This window comes from Aythya ferina (genome assembly GCF_964211825.1).
Source record: "Aythya ferina genome assembly, chromosome: 10".
Taxonomy (NCBI): Eukaryota; Metazoa; Chordata; class Aves; order Anseriformes; family Anatidae; genus Aythya; species Aythya ferina.
Genome location: NC_140306.1, coordinates 20,408,276 through 20,435,230, shown reverse-complemented (window position 1 = coordinate 20,435,230; position 26,955 = coordinate 20,408,276). Strand labels below are relative to the sequence as shown.

Here is a 26,955-nt window from a genome sequence, read left to right as displayed (position 1 = left end):
CCGTAATGATGTAATACATCCCACCACTGGGTTGAGATGATTGAGGAATAATGGGATTGTAAAAACTGCAAAGATGACAAACAACAGTGCAGCCTTTTTTTCCTGATACAGTCAATTGCATAAATACAGCACAGGGTGACAATAATAAAATATGCCCTAATTCTGCTCCTTGAGTGAAGTTACCATTTTTCATAAGGAGCAGCTGTTCCTATACAAAAACATCATCATCACAATGCAGCAACTAGATGAAATACCCGCAATCTAGGCTTCAACCCTGATTTCAATAAATATATGTTGGAGTTTACTTTCTAATAATAACAAAAAGAAATCATCCCCAAAAAAACAACTCAGTATAATCAAGAAGGCTCCAGATAGTCCAGTGCAATGCAAAGAGGCATCAGGGACTAGCATTAAATACAAAAATAGATCTTGGACCAAAGGATGCACTGCTCTGCTTTCCTATGGAAAAAAAAAATTAAATCTGCGTCCATTTTCTTCTTAAAATCCTTCCTTATTACAATCAAAGAGATCCTTACCTTCTGCAGGAGCTGGGAACCTGAGTACTTGGCTGCAATAGATTTGATCTCCCCACCAAATGCTGAGGCCCAGAGCTTTACACTGTGAGGGGGAAAAAAAAAAAAAAAAAAAAAAAAACAAGACAGGAAGAAATGTAATACACATGTCATAGCAAGCAACACAGACTGTAGCAGCTTCAGCTGCACTCGTAAGGATTCAAGCAATTTTGCATTAAAGAGCTCAAAGGAACCTAGTCACAGCAAACGAATAGCAGAGCTGTTCAAGTACAAGCACACGGCAGATGCTGTGCCAAGGTAAGGCCTGCAATACAGAACCACCTAACCTGCACTTTTAAAAATTAAAGTCAACTTGTACAGAGGCATGCTTTTGTACAATATAATCTATGCCCACAGAAAGAAGAGGAGCAGGTAGAACAGCAGACCAGTTCCAAATGATAACTTCTCGAATGAGTTAAGATAATATCAACTACGCTAAATAGAAGCATTTAAGGTAAGACTCCACAGCCATGTATTCCACTAACACATGCACTAGAATAAAATTTAAGTACTGCCACGCGTGTTAAAGACTATGATTTCAGAAACAGCTGACAGAGGAGCAAAGGTGCCTTGAACAGTCAAATACCTGCAATAGATAAATAAAAATAAAATACGAACTCGAGCAGGCAAGTTCTCATTCTTGACCATGGTCCTGAGAGAAATAACATGAAAAGACTTACACAGACAAGGGGATCTGCTGCTCCGATCCAACCACATCCACTAAGGCTGTGTTAAAAGCAGTCCAGAAGATAAAGAGAAGACCCCAAAAAGCCCGAAGAAGATTCAAGTTCTCTAGCATTGTGTCTCCCTACGCCTGAAAAAATGTGGGGAAATTCAAGTGAATCTGAACGTAGCAGTTGTGGGGTTTTGCTTCTAAAGCCTCTTTCCCCACCCTTGCCCCCTCCACCAGAGCGCCACTGGAAGAAATCACAGCTCCATTCTCATCCCTCCCAAGAATGACCCTCTCTGTGTAATGGAAGGAGAGGACCAGAAGCGAGGCTCTAGTGACTTGAAAACTATTGTGTCCCTGGTAACAGCAAAGCGTTCTCCAGCACTACTGCAGCCACTTGCACGTAGTTCTTTACAACTCCGCAGTCAGCAGCGTGCCGGAGTTACTTCAGCGACCTGCTACTGCTCCAAAGTGCCCTCAGCAGCAAGCGAGCAGCTCTCGATTCCAGCCGGGGGCGGCTGTCTTCTCGCGGGTCCCGCTCACTCGGCGGCAGGGCAGGCTGCCTAAAGGTCTCCTCTCCCTCGCCGGCAGCCCGCAGCCTCCAGCCCGGCCGGAGCGAGCCCAGGCATTGGGCCGGCGGTGCGGGAGCAGCAGCCTTTTAACGGGATGGCGCCGAGGCAGAGGCAGGCACGGGAGGAGCCGCCCCGGCGGGAGGGTGCCTCCGCACGGCGGCAGCGGACCGAGGATGCTGCCGTGAGCCGGCCCCTCCGGGACGGAGCGCTGCACATCGCCGGGGGGGGGCTGCGGAGCCCGAGGAGGCCCTGCCGAGCCCGGCCCCGGCTCCCTCCCCGCTCGCCCAGGGCTGGGGGCGAGCCGCGGCTCGGCGAAGGAAAAGAAAAAAATGCAGCAGGAGTGAAGCGGTGCGGGCTAAGCGGCGGGAGCCTCGGAACGGGGGCGCGATCTGCGCTCGCCGGAGCCCCTTGTCGGAGAGAAGAGCGGCTTCCGAGCTCCGCCAGGGCAGCGTGGGGAGCCGGAGGGCTTGGCCCAGGTATTTGGGTTGTTGGTGCGACTGGGAGCCTTCCCTCCCTCCCTCCTTTTGCTTTTGTTTCTCGCCCTCAGCTCCCTTCTCACCTTCTCCACCAAAGGCACAGACTTAAAAATAGCGGTTGAACTTTAATGGAAATAAGCGTGGCAAGACCTGAGGATGAGCTGAGCCCGGGCTGAGTCATCCTTGCATCACACGGTGCAGCTCCGCGGCCGCTGTGGAGGGCTTGTTTCTTCCCTCTCGGGCTGGAATTAAAACCCCCAGAACATAGACCCTGCCTTTGTGTACCATACTTGTTTAACGGTTGCTGTCGTGAAGCTAGATATGCAATACTTTCCCCCCTTTCTTCCCCCCCATTACCATTTCTAAGAGCACCGAACAGTTTGCTTTAAGATACCAAAAATCTCCGATTAACACCTGGCTGATGAAAGCTTTCTGCTTCCTCAAATACAGCTGGAAGTTCAAAGTCAGGAAGACCAGCTTAGGTAAACTGTATAGAACAAGAGCGGCATAGCGCACCGCACCTCTCATTACACACCAGCCATTGCCCAAGGATAGCCGATATATTCCTGCCCATAACACCACCTTTATTTGAAGGCAATGAAGGAATTTGTGAGAAGGGATGCTGGTTCTGTTTTGTGCATTATTTAACTGCTCAAGACCGTGCTGTTACTGTGGATTTTCTAAACAGAGTTTTAAATATGCTGCCATGTCACCAGGTGTTCAGCCTACCTACAGGCAGAACTGTAAAAATGCACATGGCTGACTAACCATATATAATGAATTACATGGTCCTTTGAACATATTACATAAACACTACCATTTTCAGAACTCGGAAGGAAATAGCGGAAACTGAGGTAAACTGCCTCACTAATCGTGCTTTTTTTTTGTGTGTGTGTGTGTGTGTTTTTTTTTTTTTTTTTTTTTTTAAAAAAAAACATTTTCAAAACCACATCAGGATAGAGAATTGTAATACTAACTTGTAGGACTCAAGCTTCATTTTTCCATTAACACAGATCTTCACCTGTCTCAGTTAAGTCAGCACACAGTTCACTGATGACAAGTAACAGCTAGCTTCATTCTTCAAGGTATTATCAGAAACCCTGGAAACTTTCTGAAGCACATACAATGTGTATATGTTCAATAGCCCAAGAAATTTAACATACATTAAAACCACCACTAATTACTATGAAAAGATGACAGTCACTTGTCCAACCTTGACTATTTATTTGACACTCACTATCATACCAGATTCACATTTTATACCTTTTTCATATATAACTGGTCAGTTAGATTCATTTAGTATAAAAATCTTATTTCTACTATCATTAGTCTCAGAAAAAATAAAATAAAATACTGATACTCCCAGCACAAGACCAGCAACCACATTTGGCATTAACAGACATCTGCATGCCTTATACTATAGTGTCCTCTCTGCATCTTGCATTAACACACTCCAATAGGTTCATGAAGTTATTTGGTTCTTTTCAATAGGGCTTTCCACTCACTGACTGTGCTGTAGCAGTGGTTTAACACACATGCACGTATAAGCTTCTAGAAGTTTCCCATCACAAGAGAAGAGGGCTGGCATCATGTCTTGGCCCAACTACCACTGGCTATGCCTGGAATGCAGATCACTGCAGGCAAGACATCAGGTCCAAAACCAATGTTATGGTTTCCACCACCACCACACTGTCCTCATGAGGTAGATGCAGAAACTTTCCCTAAAGTGGGCTTACATGAGGACCAAGGAAAATAAATAGGAAAGCGTTAAGTTTGGCCAAAAGGTTTGAATCCTTTATAATGGGCAGATAGTAGTGTGCATCATTATTAATGCACAACCTTGTGATGTTCTGGAACAAAGTAATAAAAAAAAAAATAAATTTCAGAGAAGCTAAATAACGAAGTTAGATTTTGAAAGTAACGTAGCATTTCTATCACATACCTACGTTTCTATAGATCAAGATTCTTCCAGATTCAGCTGTTAATTGCTGCTCCCACTAGAAAAACGTGCATATAGATAACTGATCAGAGAAGTGATGCTCCTAGAACTGTAGTGGCCTCTCAGCACTAAGTGCTGGAAAGTTATTTACATGGCAGTGGCCTCAGAAGCATACAAGTGTATGCTCATACTAACTTGGATCCTCCCCCAGCCCCTGTTTTTAAAATACAAAACATCTCATCTAATTGCCTGCTCTGTCTGATGATCAAGTATAATGGCACATTTTATTATCTCAGAAAATGGAAGAATCCACTTCCTTTGTGAAAGCAGAAAAATTTGGACACGAGTTAAAAAATTTGGACATAAGTTGACAACTAAGTGTTGCAATAGAAAGTCACAGGCATGGTCAGAAAGCTGATGAATCTCCAGAGCTTTTGCAGTGTGCCACATTCAGAAAAACAAACAAGGGACTGAAGAAAAAGGGGGGAAAGACAGGTCAAGTGCAAAGGGTAACATGAGATTTAACACAAAGGCTGAGGCAGGAAACAGATGAAGGGAAAGTCCAGCAGATAGACACAGCGTAACTTCGCCTACCAATTCCCATTGTTTTCCTCTATCTACCTACAGATATATTTAAACTGATAGAAGGGTGCATGAATAGGGTCATAATCACACCGGTGTACTTTGAGGTCTTTGATTAGACACATATCAAGTCCTAATAAAAAAATCAATGGAGAGATTAAGAGAGGGAAGAACATATGTTGCATGGGAGAAGAGTAGGAGGATACGATATAATTAACACAAATGTTTATTGTATTTTTTTCGGATTCTTCTTATCTACAATTGTTTAATCTAAAGAGAAAAATAAATGCAGAAGGCTAAAGTGCTAAAAGCCCTGATGAAGATGCAAGTCGCTTCCACAAAAAGTTTATTAATAAAGGTGGGGAGGAGGGAATATGTCAGTTTAGGTACATTCCACATATCAGAAAATTCAGATACTGCAAAAATAGATAAGTCTTAGCTACACTGCACATTGTGGCATTATTAATTGCTTTGTACTGTATTACTCAGTGGTTCTAAGCACAAAGCTTTAAATCTTCAACTGTGTTCCCCATGGTGCCTTTTTTGTTAGGACTAAGAGATGAAGATGACCCCCCCACACATACATCTTCTTTGAGATGTTTTTCCAAAATTATGACCCTTTGAACAGAGGAAGTGGGAAGTACAGGGAGGAAAAAAGGAGGAAGTGAAATATTAAGTTAATTGTATGAGGGAGCTATATGTCCTATGCTGAAAAATTTTCCAGCCTTTAACCTGTATGCCACTTTTCCCTTATTTCTCTAAGTATGTTTTATATAGACATACATGGAAAATAAAAACAGAGGTAGAGGGATAACAAATGACATTTCAGCTTCACAAAGCACTTTGAGATTGTCAGATAAAAGGCAAAATCTGAATGCTCAGGATTTATTTAGAAACAACCCAGTGGTAGAAGGATTCATCAAATAGTGTTTGCATGCAGTGAGAACACAGGTTTCCTTGTTTCAAGTGAGCTGTATATCAGAGAGTACGAGGCTGCATTAGACCTATTCTGTAGAGGCTTAACATATGTACATGTATTCTTTGAATTTTATGAAGGTCCCATGTGTATAAATCTAAGTGTTTCATTAGTCAATAAGGAGGCATTCCCATACCATTTCTAAGCCACTTACGACAAAGGTTGAGGTCAAGTAACATTACTCACTGGATTAAATTATCACAATTCCACATAATGCACCATAATGCACATGAGCTAGCAACTTGTGAAAATAAAAATGCTACAAAATTTCTAAGCTACATCAGTATTTTGTAAGCAAGTTTGTTGTGTCATCATCTGGTTTGCATATACTGTTTAGGTCCAATATTTCAGTTCGCAAGAATATTAATGATATATGCAGCCTGTTTTTACAGATACAATCTGTTACATGAGAATAAATGCAGACTTGAAAAATCCTAATACATACAATTAATAAGTAGCATTTTAGGCTACTGCCATGTTATCTTCAGCACACTTCGACACCAAATAAACCTCACAGTTTGCCATAAACCCTCAGGGCATGCATGGTTAATTTAGCTTCTACAAAGCCTATGGCTTCAGCATCTCCACAAGGAGTTAAAATGTAAAAGAGCAAAGCATTATCACATCCCAGCCTATGAGAGCTCACACTGCATGGTAAGCTAGAATGCTTTAAGCTAATGGTGTTTATAGCTAACCAAATCCAATTTCAGCAGTCCACTGTAGCTCTAGTCTGTTCATGCCATTTTACATAAGCTTTGTTTATTTTGAATTTTCTACTATTAAGACAAAATCTACATTTGGTTTCTTTTGAGTGTCAAGCTAGGAAATGAACTTCTCACTAAGCAAATAAATTACCTTTTTACTCCCAAGGCTAGTGCTAGGTTGTAAACATTAATGCTTTCAATGCATTCAAAATATGTCAAGACTGAAGACAGGACCTAAAAATGAGAAACTATAATTGAGGACTCTAACATAATGGAGAGAACACTATGGAAACAAACAAAATGAGCATTTTTTCCTCTGCAAATACAAATGAAGTGTAAAGGCCACAACATATTTGAGTGCTAATTACTACCGTCTATACACTAGAATGAAGCCCCTAGTCACATCTACAATGGTTTGTCAAAGTTCATCTAAATCTTGAAAATTCCTCTGACAAGGGTCCCCAGGATTGACTTTAAACCCAAAAACCAGACTTCAAAAGGTAAGGAAAAGCATTGCTCTTGAGATCTTTGCATTAGTAGGGACACAGACACTGGATACCAAAAATGAAGTATTTAATTGTGGAGATGACTCATTAGAAACCTGCCCAGAACCGAAAGGAAGTAGTACTGAGCAGACTCTCAGGGAGAGCTTCTTTTGCATTGATTGCTGAAGTCTCATCTGTTGACCTGTCTTGTCTTCAGGGAGGTTAAGTTTCCAACCATACAAATGAATGCAACCTGCAAACTTTACACTAACTTTTTCAAAATACTGCCTTTACTCTGAAGTTGAAAGCAACATGGCTTTTGGTCCACAAGAAAGCGCTATGTTAAGTAATTACGTAGAGCCATTAGGAACTTCAGAGGCCTATAACTCTGTCACTGGTTAATTCCTGCATCCCAATCATGAATGGAGATACAATTTTTCTGAAGTCTTGAATATTAGATCAAGGAACTGGCAGTTTAGTCAACACAACACCAGTTGTGAGATGTTAATGAAAATGAGTTTTGTGTAATTCTAAGTGAACTTGTGATATATTTCTGCTCTGTCATTCTGGTGAGTCTTGTTTATTTATCACAAACAGTGATCCTGAAAATCAAACTTCTCTTAAAATACTATTGGAAATAGCATGCATATAAAAGCAAGCATATGATAATTAATTCAACCGATTTGTTACAAAAAAAAAAAAAAAAAAAAAAAAAAAAGTAAGAAATCTATCGACATACAAAAAATCCTAAGGAGCAAGGATATAGGACTGTCTTAAATACCTGATCACAGTTGCAGAGTAAGACCACCAAGGATTATCAAAAGGCAAACAAGTTCCAATTACACTAAAATAATATTGGGAAATGGTAAATAACTATTTGAAGTTTAAAATCCGTTTATTTAACCTTGAAAAAGAGAGGTTAGGTAATTCATTAGTTGTACTAAGGTCACAACAGTAAAGTCTATTTAAAACTTACTGCTTTATGTGAATCAAGCTTCCCTTCAATGGTTACTGTTACTTTGGGTAAGAACCAAGTTTAGGATGGCTTTTTCCTTTCCCCACCAACACAAGCTGCTTGTTCTAGCAAGCGATAGTTGAAACCTTGCTCCCTATAAGCTGATGAAACTGATCTTGTATTAGGACAATACTCTTCCAATACCCAGAATCAGTGGAAATGCTGGAGTTGAGCATAATGAATGCCTCTGGCACCACAAAGAACACCGTATCACAGAAAAACCTACAGGATTGTCTCTCACATTGGGGTTTCAAATTGACTTGTGTCTAGTGGTCCAGTTCTGTTAATAATCTAGCTTGACACCACATACCCTGGGATGCTCAGGCTTCATTTGCTAAAAGCAGTAGGTTAGTTTAAAAATGAATTAAAACAGGTGTATGTTTAAAAGATGTAAAGTGAAAGCAAAACTAATGGCCATAGTTATACTAAGAAGGAAAAACATTTGCCAGAGCATGCATTTTTATTTCACAGGCTGTTAATACATCATGTCACTAACACTGCCAGACAGACACTCAGGCCACATTCATTACTTTTTAATGTCTCTATTTTAAACAACAAAACTAACAACTCCAGGCCATAATATAGCCATCCTTCCTATGACTGCACAAGGAACAAATGCCATTTTACACTATGATTCTACTCAAAAGCAACCAATACTAGGTAGGCAATAGCAAATATACAAGAAACAAAGTCTTGAGCCAAACTTTTCTAAACATTACAAGCAATAGCCCACCTCAGTGCTCTGGGTTGCTTTTTTTCCACCCTCATCAGGAAAACACTTATAATTAATCTTCAATTTGTTATAAACTTGGGGAGTAAAATGAATATAAAGGACTTGATACATTTGATCAAAGTGGTTATGCTTTATAATGAACTACAAAAGACCAGTGAAACCACTCTTTGGTTAAGGTGATTGTGGTGTAATTGCCTGAGGTAACTAGGGAAATAAAACTAACATTTGCATTTTAAGGAAAATGTACAGCATTGAAGAGGCTTTCAGGGTAGGGCATAGCTGCATTACCTGAGCATTCCCTAGGCTTCCAACCTTAGATGCTATCACACTGGGGAAACTTGGTGTGCTTGCCCTAAGGAATGGTACCAAGCGTAGAGTGGAGTGGAGACACCATAGCTAGGCTCTGTAACCAGGTGGGAACTCTATTGTTCTTGTGCACACTGAGACCGATAAGCTGCACTTTTTGCCACCCTGAGCCAAGGACCTGTCATGTTTTGACAAATGCTGTACCCTAGTGTACTTTTTGCTCATTATAATATCACTATAATACCAAAACACACCTCCATCTCAAAAGCTACCCGCCTCCAAGGTGCGACCACCTCTCACTGAGCATGCGCCCTGAATTTCTCGGAGCCTATTACTTTAAATGGAGACAGGAGAACTTTTCACCATTCGTAACTAAGATATGCTTGACTAGAGTCACTCAAGCTCCACCTAAAAGACAGAAAATAATATAAATTGGCCTAAGAGAGAGGAGATGTTAGGGAAGATACCACCGTCAGGGGAGATAACATCCCGAGAAAATACAACATCCTTAGGACCGCCTGACTCCTGGGATCAGTTGACGGGCTGAGCCTCTCTTCCCCCCCATTGGGATGCCTTTGGGTAAGATTTGAGCAATGGCTTATACATCTCTCTAGAGTCTTTGATCCTTTTAACGCATTTATTTCTAGGCTGCGCACCTGTAACACCTGTAACACCTGTATATTTCATGCATGCTAGCTTGCTTTTGCAGACAGTCAGTATTGCCAGCAATCCAAAGAACCTGGTTATCTGTTGCTGTAATAAATCATATTTCATTGCATTGTGATAGCTCTCATTAAGTGCAACTAGGGTAAGGGTGGTTATCTGTGATATTTCAGTGTTCTGAATCCAGCTAGACCCCAGACAGTTAACACGTTATTGGTGAATATCCGACCGAACCCCAGATGGTTAATGCATTATTGGTGAATCCAACTGGACCCCAGACGGTTAATCCGTTATTGGTGAATGTCCGACCAGACCGTAGACGGTTAACACGTTATTGGTGTATCCGACTGGTTCAGTACCCTGAATCTGACCAGGCCCATAACGGTTAATCAGCTACACCCCTTAACGCGACAGTGATATTTTGTTAATCAATAACGTATGCCATTTATCAAGGACTTCACGATCAATAAATAAATAAATAAATAAATAAAAATAAAAATAAAAAAGTGCACTTACCAGGCCTTCTACTTCACAGACATCACTAGAAATAGCCCCCCCCCCCATATTCATGGAGGATGGGCTTAACTCTCTCCAAAACAGTATTTTTGGAATTAGATCTGAAGGCAGATAGAAGAAAGTGAAAGGACATCTTGTCAGTGTTTCACAGGAAAGCTTAAGAGATGAAGCTCAAAGAGCTCCTCCTGAACATTATGCAGTCTGGTACACAGTTTTACCCCTGAGAAGGAAGACTCCCTATTTTTCCTCCAGTATATTTATTCCCCCCTCCCCACCACCATCATTTTATTCCTCTACAAACCCACTGTTGTGCATCTCTATTTCGAGTTCTCAGTTTTCTCTATTACCAAGTAACAGAATGGTATTCCCCTTTTTCCTCACAAAAGCATCTAAAATTCCCTGAACAGTTTTTTGACTTCTCTCATGCCTAGATTCAATACTCGCAGCCTCCTCTATAGATGTAGCAAAGGCCATGTCATCCTATGTTACCGTCCAACTTATACAGACTGCTGACCAGTCTTTCTGCCGGAGAACAGAAAGCACTGAAATCATGGCCTCTGGTCACTTCTGTCATTACCACAAATTCCACCTACAGCAGCTACCCAGCGTCCAGAACAGGGGGTGTCAGAAATTCACACAGAGCCATCCATATCAGATGTACTATGCACATGTGATGCTTGCCTAGTAATCAAGCACCAAAGTCACCAGCTCAGTACCTATTATCATCAGCTACTGATTGAGACCACTGACCCACTCAGTGCATTGCTAATTTGCTTTTGTTTTATTTCTCACCAGGGAACCTCCACCCAAGGTGTCATCTACTTAGTTTAAAATTCTCCTCCCAAGAAGCTGTTACAGGAAACTCCCTACTTTCTTTCAAGCTATTTAAGATCTGAAATCAGTTTATTTTTAAAGGAAAAGAGTAATTATCACTGTGAGACTTCAACAGGAGTTCTTGTTTGTTAACGGCTTTGTGATAGTACTCAGATAATAGAATATAGCTGCATTTTGTGAGACTCTACACCTACATATTTTCATGTAATATGTTAACTGATACACATACTTCAATGCTTTTATATAATAGATACTTTTGTAATCACTGTAGTGATTTGACTTACTGCTTCCTAGGTTCAGAAAAAGAAATCCTAGGAGGAGATTAAAAAGCACAGACACCCATGTTCCATACAAATCTATATAATACCTGAATATTAAAAGTCAGAATTCTTGCTAATACATTTCATCAGGATGCTGCACCATGGCACAAGGTTGGAAATTCATTGCCTACAAGTGAGAGAATGACACTAAACAACTCAGTCCTGATGAAGGGACTCCTAAGACAGCTTCCCCCATTCAAACTGTGCTCCCCTCACATGACAGCAGGTAATGGCTGGCATTACTAGCTCTTCTATTCTTGCCCTTACTCTGCTAAGCATGCAAATCAAAGTTTTAAGAAAAAAAAAAAAAAAAAGGGACAACCATACACATGCACACACGCACAACTGAGACTGAAGGAGGCTGGGGAGGGATAAAGTTGCAACTAAATACTTCTTCTGGATCCTTTAGGCCAAGCTATTCACATCAATAAAGGCACAACTGGAAAATCTATGGTATTACACTTGTCACAAAGCTAGTGGATCTACTCTCACCTCCGTTGGTTAAGTAAGCTAATTAACCATAGGCAAAGAAAAGCAGCCAACACTGCTGAGAAGCTGCAGAGCTCTGAAAAGACAAAATCTCCAAATCCAGGCAAACAAAAGGCTACTACCTGTTTCCTAAGACAACGCTGGAGGTTATTCCAGGTATAATGAGCACATGTCCAGCCTTTAACCTACTGATGCATACAGTCAAGACAACCCTTTAACAAAGTTGAACATCTCTTTCATACTATCCCAGGGACATCTGCTAACATGGCTCTGTTGTCAGAGAAAAGCAGCACTACACATCAGCAGACACTTCAAGCAGCATTTCTTAGAGCAGCAGCTACAGCTTCAAGAAAAGTGTAAGACCAGGGAACTGCAGTAGCTGAAGACAACATATGTCATTTTTCTGGGCATTTTGCCTTCACTGAATTACCAAGAGAACCAGAGTTTTACATTTTTAAAAGCTGTAGATGAAGCAACGAGGGATTTATCTAGGGAAAAAAAAAAAAAAAAAAAAAAAAAGGTGTCCTAACTGACCTTATTTACCACAATTGGTACAAGCACCACCCAGCATCCTGCCACCCCCAGTGAGACTGAAATACTGAAATACAGTAGTGTATGCACACACACACTCTTTGAGAATACAAATTGCCAATGGGGACAAGTAATAATCTCAAGGCTTGCATCATTTCACAGCCGAGTTGTTTGAAGACAGGCTAGCCATTACATAAAGCAGCTGTGTTATTTGGCTTTTCCTTTCTTTCAATTATAGACTTGAGCTGTTTTTTCTAAGTCAGTTTAAACTATTTTTCTCATTACAGATTTTTTGTTCAATAGGCAAGGAACTTAGCTATAGCAAAACAGAAAGGTTTCTTTTCTCTATATGCCAATATTCTAGAGACACTAGTAGATGGGAAGCCTGTTAGGGTTCTCCACATACATGACAGTGTTGGCTGGATTTCTCCAGTACACAACAGACAGATCCATCTCTGCAAACGTGTGTGACCTCTCCTTTCACAGAGCTGACCAACTGCAGCATTCTTTGTGCATCTTGGTGTTTCCAGACAGCATAAGGAGCAAAAACAATTTGGAAAATAGTGGAATCCAATAGTAATGCCAAAGTAATTTTTCACACACTTAGTTTTTAGTGCCAAGAATCAAGGGGCGTGCTACCACATTATGAAAGCAAGAAAAGTTTTATGGAAACACTGCACTCTGAAGTGGAAGTGCAGCCAGGCAGCCAGGTGAGGACTGGTGTTTTGTGGGTGTGGTTTTGTTTATTTTCATTATTTGGCTGTTTGAGTTTTCACTTGTGTGTGTTTGTTTGTTTTCTCCCATACCAGCAAGCAAAGTTTAGTCACAAATCTGCAGTTAAGTATGAGTAGATAGGAGTTAAAAGCATACTCTAAGACAATGTTTTGTTTGTTTGTTTTGATTTTAAATCCTACGTCAACAGGACTATTCTTTTTGGTCTCAAATATTTCATTCTCAATGATCCTTCACCAACAAAACACCTACTCATTTTCCAAAATGAAATGCACTTCTGTTGTTACAACAAAATATATTATCTCTGTACTGGTACTAACACACAGAGGCAGGAAGTGAAATAATTGAAGAAAACCCTTCAAAGTTTAGGATTTAGGAAGAAACTTCTTATGTTGTAGATATTTTCTGGTAGGTACTGCCACAAGCAGCTGTGCCTTTAGAACCTTAACTTCTTGTCTTCTCTATCACATTCTTAACTGTCTTTTCTGTTTCCTTATGTTTACAGCAATGTTTTTCTTTAATTCCACTCTTGTTCACTTTGTTTCTACATGCTTGGGAAAAAACAAAAAAATAATCTTTAATCACACCATGCAGACCTTAATTTTGTCTTCCTACACATCATCACTGACAAATCAGCATTTCCAAAATTTAGAAGCATCATCTCCTTTTGGTGCCTAAGTTTTGTTTGTTTGTTTGTTTGTTTGTTTTCTCTCTACTGAACCACTGCACTTAGAGCAAAATTGGGAAGCTTATGATAAAAGTACTGTCCTCCTTCCTTTCCCTGTGCCACCCCCAAATAGCAGGTGGTGGGATGTTTGAACAGTCAGAACTATTCTCCCCATCTGAAATCAAGTCACACCAAGTGTTGTAAGTTGCAAGCTTGGAAGCACTCCTCCTCCTGATGGACACTGTTATGTTGCTTTAAAAACAATGGAATCATACCCTTTGTAGGAGAAAATATTCTTCAAAATCCATTACTACTCCATAAAAGTCTCATATGGAGGTATTTACATAATGAACTGCAATTACTCACATTATATTTATCTAGTGAAGAATGAACCTATTGTGTGCAGTGAAACAAATCTGTTCTGCACTAATACACGCACATAGTAAGTTACCTAGTGAAATAACACATCAATCACGGGTTAACACTCAGTCTGCACCCGTATAATGCCATTTCCAGGTCATTAAATAAAACAGCTGCAGAATCTGCCATTGTGCCAGACTGCCGAGGCTCAGCAAGAGGTTAGGAAGAGATATGCAGTGAGCTTGCAAGTTGTTTGTTGTGGGCAGGGAATCCTGTTCTATTAGAAAGGCTGTGAAAACAGTCATCGACTGTGAAGATTATGCATGCACTGTAAATATGCCTCCACAGGAGAAGCTCTCAGCTGCTAGCTAATAGGTACAATGCTATATAAAAAGTACCACCGTGACAGCTGGAGCAGTGATCCACTAATTCAGATCCTCGAGCCCTGACTCTGAACCCTGCTCTGAGAAATTCTTTATTTGCTGACACCACAGACCTACCTATGTATTTTAAAATTTAATGAAAACTTGACAGTGGAAAAAGTCTGCTCTTAATCAGTTCAAAAGTTCGCAAGCTAAGTAAAGTTAGGAATTTTGTTAGCATATGCACAATATTCAAATTATATGCAAAGTCTGCCACCAAAGTGAACCTTTATTTCTGGATTAGGAGGAGTTTTCTTATGTATCATAGGCATCTGAGCATTGTCTGAGTTAGATATGCACATTTAGTGGGGACTGTTAGTGTTAGGTCAGAGGTTGGACTCGATGATCCTGAGGTCTCTTCCAACCTAGAAATTCTGTGATTCTGTGATCTTTACCTTGAGCTCCCAAAAGGGGATTCAGAATTCAAACACCATTCATTAAGGAGTGCATGGAGGTCAGATACAGGTTCCTCTGTAACCCCTCATTGAGTCTCTCTCCTCCTCTTAAAAACACACATAGGGCTACTCACATGAAACCCCTTTGTTTTACTTGTTGGACTGATACTGCACTTGCATGTTTGGATACAACTAAAAAATACGACACACATAGGTGGAGGTCAAGCCACCGTTAGACTGAAAAGTAAGATCTATGTTTAGAGCCTAAGTTTTGAACTTCTGTAACATTTCTTAATTCTACTCCTCAGTGATAAAATCCATCATTTCAATTTTCAAATTTCAAATTTCAAAATTCCAATTTTCTTCTGTGACTTAAGATGGCATCATCTTCGCACTGCACCTCTGTGGGTGCAGTAGGTCTCTACACAAGTACCATCTCTCAGCTTGCCAGGGAGTTTTTCTCCTCACAGTCCCTGCAACAACACTGTGTAACTGCTGTCACAGCATCTCACAGCACCGAGGCAGCATCCACTCACAGTGAGCCATGCAGCTAGGCAGGAGAGGCATGCTCAGAAGCCAAGCTCATGTTCTAGGCCAAAGCAAAGCAGACTGTAGCTATGGATGTCTCGATTCACACACATGCTGCTAGTTCTATACATACATGTATTACCCAAAAGCAAAAGTCTAACAAAAATAGTACTGCAGCAACCACCCCTCCCTTTACAGTTGTCTTTTGTCTCCCTTGCCATGCTCCGCCTCATGGCATAGGCAGCCAGCAGGTTGGCTCACCTTGGGGCGTGAAAGTTTGAGCAGGCCCTTTCCCCAGCTTCAGGTTTTCTTACATCCCCTCTTATTAGCAAGGGCAGAAACTCCACTTTCATGTACACTGTACTCATCTCTTTCCTTCACAGTCCTGGACCTTCAGCTTTCCCAGTTTGAAATCTTCAATATATTTTAAATTAATCAATTCAATCATCTTCAGAACATCCACTGACATTAACTGGAATTTCAGTTTACTGTACCATAGAGCCCATATTCTCCTGACCTACAATGCAAGACTTACAAATTAGTGATATACATGTATTACCTTCCTCCCAGTAGTCCTCACAGTTTATCTTCTCAATAAGTTTTTGCATTCTGTAAGTATTGACCAGCAACAGTCATTTAGACAGCAAAGAGGTTGTCAGTCAGAGGAGAGAGACACAGCTGGGAACAGGCAAGCACAAGCTGCTCTTATTTTTTGCCTATGGCCTCATAAAATTAAAACACAGAAGACTCACGTTCTCAAATTCTTGATCTGCAGACAACAGAGAGAGCTTCAGAATATTTAAGGAAATCAAACTATCCTTTTTTTTTTTTTTTTTTTTTTCCAGAGACTCCTCTTTTAGGAATTGAGATTACTTTAAAATAGAACTTATTCATAAGCAATTGTCTGCCCAAGTAAAAGTTCACTTATCATTTAACAACCTCAATTTAAAAAAAAAAAAAAAAAAAAAAAACTTCCCCCCAAAAGTAAACTGTGATTTTAAATCATCAAGGAATAAAGGTCTATCTCTTATTTGCTTTTTGTGGCAAAAGGGTTTTTCATGTTCAGAGAGCAAGTGCTATAAAGTTCAACATCTCTGTTAAATAGTCTCGTCTTCCTCTGTAAGGCCACCACAGCAAACCATTGAGACTATTGCATTTGACAGAGGGATTGGTACTGTGCCAGTCAGAGGCCTTGACTCCTTTTGTATTTTAAACCACAAGATGGGTATTTCTGAGACAGCATGCAAAAACTCAGAGTCCAAGTATCTCTCACAATTACTAAAAACATTTCACACGGAATAAAAAAGAAAAAAAAGTAGAAGTTTTATTCTACTATAACAATTTTTTTTTTTTTTTTTAATTTCTGGGAATGTGGCACAAAGGCAATAAGACAAATGCACTACCACACAAGAATGAAGCACAATAATGGCAGGTAAAAGATAACTGCCCCAACATCCACGAGAGGAAGACAGACCAGTTTTACCTTTATGAGTAGAGGAAGGCTTGTTTACTTTGGGACACTTACAACTAGAAATAACAACACAGTGAAAAAAGAAATGAAATGGATTTGAATAAGATTTGTGAATATAAAGTATTTTGACAACAGCTGTTGAATCAGATGGGCTGAAGAGAAAGGTTCCGAGAGGACCAAAGTACACATTTCAGAACAATTAATGAAAAGCTTTGTCATAAATAGAAATTAAATACGAAACCCCAGAAGCAGATCTTGTTTCACCTATTAAATCCTTAGCCACAGAGGTGGCAAGCAGATGAGAGAATCCTTACACCTTTAGGGGGCCATTCCGCCAAGCATAAAGAGATGTTACTGAAGGAGTAAGTTACTGGTGTTAATAGAAGCCTAGTAGACAGCTCCTTCCCATCATCTAGAACTCTGTAGAGTGGATACAAAATGCTATCAAATTCCTCACTTCACAGGGATGGGCATTTCTCACTTATTTTGTATATGGATGCAAGTTCAGAAACTGAGACATGCACAGGATGCAGCAGAAAGTACATTGTACATGTACACACTACTCATAATGTTCCCTATTAAAGAAGATAGAAATGAAAAGGAAGTGAAACCTCTTGCTCTGATTTCACTGTCCTTACCGCTCTACTAATCAATAGGGGAAAAAAAAGTGCCTGATAGCATCCATTTACAATGAAGCAAAGGTTCCCTGTGTACTCATCATTAGTACATACAGCTTTTGCTAGCATAAAACTCCAGTCTTATTCCATTGCTATGCACATTATCAAGGTTAACAATCCCCTTCCAGGGAAGGGCTGCTGAATATCATAGATGTATAAATAAATCACTGTCAGCAAACATAGCCTGGAGTGCTTTATCACAAACTAAAACAAAATACTTGGCCTGGTTTCCAGACTTTAAATCTTCAATGAGCAAGAAATAAGAATTTCTTTCTAATACAGATTAGCTGGTCCAAAACTCGACAGATTTACTGGAACATGCTGTCATGAACATCCCTCTGGATGACCAGGTCCATGAGCTTCTTGATACAGTTCAGTAATCAACTCTTGGTCTCCAGGAAGGGAAGGAAGAAGAGCAAGTATGCTGATAAGCTAATGGTACATGGAAATCGCAGAAAGCTTTCATTAGCAGCTACCTCCGCTTTGCATCTAGTTCTGCCTTTGCAAATGAGTTGTAATATTTGCTTAGACTTGCCATTGGATTACATGCTTCCCACAGCCTTTCTCCTAGGAAATGGTCAATAAAACACAGGAATATCCAGTATCCAACCATGCAGAGAACAGATTAAATACCAAGAACAATAGTCCCACAGTACTAGATCCAATGTACATTTACATGGAGTAATTTCTAGTTCTTGCTACACCACTGCTTCCAAAATTTATGGTTTAAAAAGAAAAAAACATTCTTTTTATAGGAAACAAGCAAAAAAGCTACTTTGCTCTAATTTTCACTACTTCCTTTTCTTCACTTCCTTCTTAAGTGGAATAAGGTCTCTTTTTTTTCTACTGTTTCAGCCTTTTTAACAGCCTAATGTTAAATGTGGACTTGCAATAGCTTACAAATTTTCAAAATCTTCCCCTAATTTTCAACAGTCTTATCAGATCTAGTTAATTACTCTATGTACAGGTTGACACAGGTTGATTCTAGGACATATTCTAGGATTTGACTGTTTTGGTTGTTTATATCACACTGAAATGTGCAAGCAGAGAAATTCAAATATAAGTTTAAGAAAAAAAAAAAAGGATTCCATTGCAAAATACATAAAAAATGGAAACAGAAGTGCAATTGTAGTGTGCCTTACAGTGCTATTGGCATGCGCCTGCTGCCAATAGCTAGATTTAAGATTACTCCCAGTTTAAAAAAAAAAAAAAAAAGGCAAAAAAAAAAGCAAAGAAATACAATTCTGTATTGTCCTTCCTTGTGATCCTGATCACGAGGAATGCCTTGTACACAAGTTCTCTGCTACAGAAAGAAAGCAAAATGCTGGGACACAAAAATCAAGCATTAGAATTAGAATTTTTTTGAGAGGCAATAAGATATAACAACTCCTTACAGTGTTACAAAAGTCTGCTGTTTAACAATGAATTGAGATGGAGACAGAACACAGTGAGAACAAGAACTATGCTTTTTGGTGCCTTTTTTATAGCAAGAATTATACTTTAGGAAATGTACTACAGCTGAAACTAAATTATTGCAAGCTGGAATAAGAACTGGAACTAATTCATTACTGTGGAACTAAAATAGCACTAGGACAGAGTATGTGAAAAGTTGCTCATTGACCAGATATAGCATTGCGTATAACAACTTCACATGATAGGAAACTGCAGGCAGACATGTACTCTCAGCATCAGCAGGTGGCATTAGTACAGCATATTTAACATGTTTTGTCCTAGCAGAAGCCTTAGGCTACTTTAAAAGCTTAGCAACTTTGTGTTAATTTAATTGTAAAGTGTCTAACAGTGATGCTAGTAATAGTTGCATGCCTGCAGAAGTGAATGAAACCTGTCAGTCTCTCAGGAACAGGCTAGTAAACCTTTGGATTGAGACAAGCTGATTACTTACTATAATGAGAAGATAATGTGATATTTCTACTGTCAGCTGAGTCCCCTTATTTTAAGATGAGAATATACAAAACCCACAAAATAACATACCAGCTAAATGTTAAGTATGTGAACCAGGATACTAGAAGTAACAGTACCAGAGTGATACAGAGATAGTTACGGTAACTGACTGTGTTATATAGCAGGAATTCCCAGTATCAATAAAAGTACTGGTTAAAACCTGTCAGGCTTTGAAACCACCAACTGGAAAAAGTTTTTACTTCTGGAAAATTTTGGCATTAAAAGTTGCCAATCTAAGTGAAAACAAAAATACTAAATACAAAATTAAGATCCTTTTCATTCATTTCAGCTTTTACTTTGTGCCTCAACACTTCACTTTTCTATAGTGGTTACTAAGATTTTTATTAGTACAACCACCCTGGATTTGCCTAAAGACAGTTTGTTCTTCTCTCAGATCACCTGTGATGCATTTCTAATTCTTTTGAGTCTAAAAGACTCAAGACACAAAGAAAATGAATGCTTTGTGACCATTCTGATTCATGACCAGCAAGACCAAGCATTTGATACAATAAAAGCTTCTATGTACATATACACATATGGTGACATAGCCTTGCCAACTACAGTCCTAGACTGGACCTATGAGTATTTGGTATCTTCCATCAGCAGCTGAACAAGCTTAGAGTCCTATACCAGGAAGAATCCATTCAGATCAAGATCTTCCACACATTTGTGCATGAAGAAGCTATGGTTAGTCCACACACCTTGCAGCATCCACAAAGTAAGTCTGGCTGTTCTGGTTTAGGCAAGAAGTTGCTCTAATCCTATAGTCTGCATCCAACAAAACATATAAACAAACAGTTAGCAATGAACGACACCATCATTTACACCAAATATTCAATTAAAGCTTTCATCTCTAAATACAACATTTCATGTACACTTGGACTTCACAGAATTTCAGTCCATGAGCTGAAAATCTGTTCCAGGGAAAACTTTCCAAGTGCTGCTGATGCATGGTACCACTGCCACATGACTAGCAGCACACTGCATCGTCTGCAAGAGCACTCTGGTAACCTGCTTTCCACACAGTGTGCAATGGACTTGCTACACAATCTTATTTTCCTTTGAATAAGCATTAAAACAGGCTTATTTATACAGAATTCTCATCCGGTCACTTCATACATTACTTCACAATTTCTTTTTTCCCCTCACTGTGCTAATTGAGGACTGAAAAGTAAAGGACAGAGACCTCTGTTCTATACTACCCAAGAAAACTCGGTTGAAAATTCTGCAGACAAAGGAAAAAAATCTAGCAGATAAAGAATTAAATTATTTAAAAACAGGTGTGAAAAGAAACAGCATACACACCTCCCTCATCATTATATACTGCTTCTTTCCTGCTACCATGAACATAATTGTAATTAAGAACAATTTTCTTTTTGAAGGATATGATAATTATCCTTCAAAACATGCAAATTCATCCAAGACAAACTTTTTTTTCTGCAGTCCATCAGGTTCATTTAGGAATAAACCTTTCATTAAGGTGGCACGTGGTGCTAACAAGGATACATTCCGACACCGCAAGTTTTAAGCACAGTCTGAGAGACAAGTTAGTTTCCACTCTCATAAGCCACACATATATAAGCCATACACAATTATTCTAGATGCCTGCTGCTGCAAGAAGGGAGATGAAAATATTTTGCATTAATTCACCTTGCAAAGTAGGCCTTGAACACATTAATAGCGCCCTCTAAAACCTTCATGTTTGGCTAATTTGTACTATTTCCACAGTAATTTTAGTGACTTTCCTCATTTTTACCAGAGCTTCGTTTTACTGTTAAGCCACTGTTACCTCTCACCCATTCATAACCATTAAGAATAATGGATCAGTGGAACTTAATTCATCCTGGGTAAACCCCTTATTTTTCTAAAAAAAAAAAAAAAAAAAAAAAAAGCAGGCCAGATAACAGTAAATTGTCTGAATGGTGGGACAGAATTTAAACAACTTACCTAGTGAATGACACAGGGCTGACAAGATGGCAATAGATGCTTAAAAGCAACTCCCTTAAAGGCATCCCCCAAAGGATGCCCAATTTACTCTATCTCCATAAATGATTATTTTGTTATTCTCCAAGAAAGGGGGGGGTGGGGGGTGGATGGGAGGGGGGAATCCCCAGCGATGAAGCGAGCAGGATTTGAGGGATTTTGTCTCAGCTTCACAAGCTTGCTACTTCAACCCCGGCCCCATACCTCCCCCTTTCCTGGGGAACAATGGCCAAGGCCATTTGGCAGGGAGTTCTGGACTGTGACACCCAGATCATCAATCAATGTCATCATAAAGGTCAGAGTCACCACATGCCAAGGCCCAGAAATTTTCCACTTTGCTCCTGAACCTTTCATAACCTAAAAAGGAGTTGAAACCAAAAGAAGCAGAGACAAGGTATTTGCCAAGCCAACATCTTCAAATCAGGATGTAAATATCCCTGGAGCGTTCACAGTCAAGGTCCTTGTAGCACCCTATGCTGAATGCATAGGCACCGAAGTCCCCACACTTCCCCCAACCATTGCCATCCTGCATGTTTTTTTGTTTTTAGTTTTGCCTATGATCTATTGCCAAATGACTGTAAGCTGTTTTCCCACCTAGAAAATAGTTTGTCACAAAATGCCTTGGATTGGAAGGGATCTTAAAGACCATACTGTTCCCACCCCCTGCCATGGGCAGGGACACCTCCCACCAGACCACGTTGCCCCAGGGCTTCATCCAACCATCCCCTTCAGGGATGGGGCATCTACAGCTTCTCTGGGCAGCTTATGCCAATGTTTCATCACCCTCTGAGTAAAGAATTTACTCTTAACCTCTAATCTAAATCTCTCTTTTTAGTTTAAAATTGTTTTTTCTTGTCCTAACCCTATCTACCTGTGTAAGCCACTCTCCATCTTTTTTTTTTGTTGTTGTTTGTTTGTTTGTTTGTTTTAACTAAGTCCTCTAAGTACTGAAAGGCTCAATGAGTCAAATTATGGCTAGTTTGCAAGACAAAAAATGATTTAACCCTCCTGTTGTATGATTGTACCCTCCTGACCCAGCTGGGTAAAGGAAAGTCTAAGTGAATTTTGTGCTATGTCTTGGGCTTTCTTTATGCCCAAGCTCAGCCAAAACTCATTTGCCCTAGATATTCCTTAACATTCTCTGTGCATATTTAGGGGGGGGCAGGGACAGAATGGAGCAACAAACCAGCATCAGAACAACAGAAGCTGAAAACAAACACCTGACTGAGTCCTATTCCTCACCTAACCCAACTGATGCCATTTAAGGGAAGCTCAAGTACAGAAATCATTTTGAGGCACACACACACACCAATAGCAGAAAGGAGAACAGAATTCAGTAAAAAATGTTTAGCCAATGGAACTTGGTCAGCAATAATTTTAAATACACATTACATAATGTTTAGATTACATCGTGGATGTTTGATATATCTGTCCTCATTCCAGAACTGCCTTTCCAACCCCTGCAAACTGAAAAGCAGAAAGATGACATACCAAATAAGTCCTCTTGATTGTGCTCTTCCTGGGACTGGACAAAGAGGATCAAAAGGTCTGGCTGAAGTTTCCAGCAAGTTAAGAAAACTTAGTTTTAACTGTGTTTTAACTAAAATAAAAAGATAAAGTATCTTCAGAAATATTTCTCTGGTTCTTTTTTTTCTTGAAGAAAAGAGAATGCAAATAGCTTCACAGAAAGAAGGCTTCAGGAAATAGATGATAATGGAACAAGATAGTCCAAGGCTCTAAGGTTTCTGCTTCCCATCATGACCAAAGCAAAGACCTATGCCTTGCTCAAAGGTACACATACCTTAGACAGGTAACATACAAATGGATCGACAGCTTTTGATGGCGATGCCTAAAGGTTAAATAAAGTCAGCTGAAGGCTCTACTGAGGATTTGTATCCTCAGTGTATTTTGTCATGGAGAAAAACCTTTGTTAGTATTTCTTTGAACATTAAGTTTCTAGTGATATTGCATTGTTTTACTTCAAAACATCCTGCAAGTATTGCAAAACATTCCCAGCATTTACCAAAAAATAAGTTAATAAAACAGATCATCCATTTGCCTGCATTAATTTACCATTAAAATTGCAGTTGCAATTCAGGACTTTTTTTTTCGAACTCCCCCTCTCCCCCCAAAAAATCAGACCAGAATTCAGAATTAGACCAGATTCTGAGATGTTGTTCAAGCTCCTATAAATAGAGATAGACATCTGCTATGATTTTCAAAAGCATCTAGCAGTTCAGATGCCTTACTTGGTGGGAATTGACTACAATTGTGTTCCACTCAAAAACAGCAGCCAGCATTTCTATCCCAGAGTAATAATCCTTATTCGGTTCATCTTAAGTGTTATCTAAAAAATGGTAACAGGCTGTAAAGCCAGTATCTGTCTCCAAAATAATACAAACCACCTTCATTAATGTAATGTATGTTTAAAATGTATCTGAATAGCATTAACCAAAAACTGTACTTGCCAACGCTAGCACGTATGCACATCCTACACATCCTGTACCCACACAGCCCAGAAAAAAAACACATTTATTCAGTCTTGTCTTTTACACAAGTACTTTTTTGAGTAAGTGCATGATCTGTTTGAAGAGTAAGTAATAACAGAAATAGTAGCTTCATTTACAGTGAGTCAAATCTGTATTACCAGAATCCACCTCTGAGAACGTGCTCAAGACTTGGTTCTTGATTTTGTATTCCAATTTCCTTGGGAAATCTTTACCAGTTACGAAAATAGTTTTCAATTACAAATCAAGTGTTATTAAAAGGAGTTCTTAATCCAATAAATGCATCTTTCACAAGATCTATTACTTAAGAAAAAAAAAAAAAAAAGAAAAAAAATGTTTTATTCTTTGGCAAGAAGGAAACAAAACAGAACTTGGCTACTGAACCCCACAGAATTTTCATTCTTTTTAGTATATACATGTATGATGGTGTGGTAGGAAAAGTGTTCTCCACATGTGAAAGTTATTCTATTTATTCCTACCATATTTTCTTACTTTTTTCCTACTGTTTTCCTAAAGAGCTAGCCCGGTCACTACCAGACACAGGTAGCAGAGAGGAGGAACCACAGTCCTAGTCAGAGATAACCATTTCTATCCAGGTCTGCATTTTCACTACAGGGAATAATTCCAGTGAGATCCATATTACAGACATAAGTTGTTTTCCCATTACAACAACCTGCACAGAAGTAATGCAGCCAACATAATACGTCATAAAATTACAGGCTCAGAATAAAGATGACAAAAAAAGCAACTGTAACTACAGTTGACAAAACTTGAAAAATCATTTCACATCACTATTTGAATCTTTAAAAGCATTTGCTACTAGTTTATTGTCCAATCCTCACCCCTTTTACAGAGGACTAAAAGTTTAGAAAAATGATGTCTCAAAATAGAGAAAGCAGAGCTTGAATGCTCTAGTATTACTTGGAAAAGGAAGTATCATATTCTGCTACAGCAGACAGCACTTCAAATTTGAAAGGTCGGCTGCAAAACTTGGCTTGAAAAACACAGTTACAATACCAGAGAACAGCAATAACTTCCTGGGTTGCCAGACAGCAACTACAGGATCCTGGAGATAACTGTTCTTAAGTAAAATGGGTGACAGAGCCAAACATTTCATGATTCAGTCCTGTTCATCTTTAGTGAGACAGTATCAGGTTCTGTTTCCCTGAACACAGCAAGAGCTAAGCAAGGAAGCAGTCGCCTTGTTCACTGTCAGCTCTTCACTCCTGACAGCTCATGCACTTGTGCTTTCCGTACTGACCTCTCCCCTCAGCCATTGCAGGCTACTAGTGCCATGCATCAGAAATGGGCTACCCAGAGAAAGATGCTGCTGTTGTTTCTACATGCTATCTTCCTCCAGGTCCTCAGCTGTTAAGTACATAATGAATGATAAATAGAGGATCTAAAACCAGTCTTAGATGTTAGAGTCTAATCCTTTTTGAGTGTGTGTACATTCACTATAAAGCAAAGTTCAAGCTTGGATACAGATATGGTAACATTTCTCTTCCCCTCAAGAGGGGTGCATAAGAATTCACAGCATATTTAGATAAACATTTATACTGGGATTAAGCATGTTATGGTTGACAGTACTCTTTATCTGAAAAGTCATGCTGAATTTGAAGCCACTCACCTAGTAAGCATGGCTAGATAACTTACTGTTCTTGTTATCACAGATTTATTAACATTTTATCACCAAGAAGTTCATACAAAAAACGGGTAGTCCTACAGTGACTGAAAATTGTATGATGATGTAGTCTGCAGGAGCCAATAAGCATCTACACTGTACTTGTAGGCAGCATAACATTGCTCTACAAACACAGCTTTTTTTTCCCCCCTTTTTTACATTGCTTGATTTCCTAGAAAGATCAAAGCATTAAGTCACTTTTTCACTCCCAAATCAAGCAGGAAAGAACTCTTTGAAGTATTTTTTTTTAATGATGTATCTTTCTAAAAACAGCCCGACATTCTGAAATTTCACAATGCGAATTCCACAACAGGTGTGACATGTCTCCAAAAGCATGTCTCTCATGCTTTATGTATGGGCTTCACTCTCTTTCCATTTAAGAGACCTTTAATATGTTTTAATGTTTCCAACATATATTTAGAAACTCAAAAAGCAGCATCAATTCATCAAAAACATGAAAACCTAAAGACAAGAGTTCAAATAAAAAACTGAAGAGCCACTTCTGTCTCCAGCTTAAGGCTGTCATGGAAAGAAGTATATCAAAATGGCTCCATTAATGACTGCCTCACAAGCACTACAAAGTTGAAAGCCTGTTACCAAGGTTCTTATCTCTAAAAGGAATTCAAACTGCTGTGTAAAATAAGGTGAATAAGAAAACATGCAAAAAAATCAAAATGGTTTAATTTCAGAAGCCAGGAAATATGGCACTGTTCAGCAACACAACAGAAGAGACACCATAGTTTTCTCCTGATCCTTGATTAAAAAAAAAAAAAAAAAAAAAAAAAAAAGGAGGCAGGAATCATCTAAAAAAGCAGGAGCTAAAAAAAATTCAGTAATCACTGACAACCTGTAGTATTAGGAGAAGCTTAGTGAATAACAGTATTGTTAACATATGTTAAATCTTCACTTACAAGCACATTTCAACATTCCACTGACAAAGAATAAAGATATGTAAAGAAAATCATTACTTTCCAATTATTTGAAAATATGGTCAAACTACATTAATTCTTTATTTTATTTATTATATTTATTTATTATATCTAAGAAGTCTACTAAAACAAAGAAGCTACCAGCAGCCACTAAGCCAAGAACAAGTACATGCTGGCCCATAACATAACATAACATAACATAACATAACATAACATAACATAACATAACATAACATAACATAACATAACATAACA

The 26,955-nt window shown here is 39.2% G+C and overlaps 2 protein-coding genes across 8 annotated transcripts in view; one reads left to right on the top strand and one right to left on the bottom strand.

Annotated features, from left to right (window-relative positions):
- CACNA2D3 (calcium voltage-gated channel auxiliary subunit alpha2delta 3) overlaps positions 1–1,867 on the bottom strand; it is a 468,808-nt gene extending 466,941 nt beyond the window's left edge. For all 6 annotated transcript variants that reach the window (XR_014696338.1, XR_014696339.1, XM_084530631.1 and 3 more), the window contains exons 1-2: positions 1,253–1,867; positions 537–618 (exon numbers count right to left, since the gene is read on the bottom strand). Coding sequence is in view for 4 of the 6 variants with exons in the window: in XM_084530631.1 (XP_084386757.1) it covers positions 537–618; positions 1,253–1,371 (201 nt within the window). In the remaining 2 variants the exon portion in view is untranslated. The remainder of the gene's footprint in view (positions 1–536; positions 619–1,252) is intronic.
- A 41-nt stretch (positions 1,868–1,908) lies between these two features.
- Positions 1,909–23,144, top strand: LOC311441944 (uncharacterized protein; the record flags this gene model as incomplete). Of its 2 annotated transcripts, none has more annotated exons than XM_084530632.1 (2): positions 1,909–2,290; positions 23,024–23,144. In XM_084530632.1, 2 exons carry the CDS (start codon positions 1,909–1,911, stop codon positions 23,086–23,088), a joined length of 447 nt encoding a protein of 148 aa, XP_084386758.1. In that variant the 3' UTR covers positions 23,089–23,144. The 2 variants fall into 2 exon arrangements, with proteins under 2 accessions (XP_084386758.1, XP_084386759.1); XM_084530633.1 differs by lacking the exon at positions 23,024–23,144 and adding an exon at positions 2,388–2,923.
- Between the last annotated feature and the right edge of the window lie 3,811 nt (positions 23,145–26,955).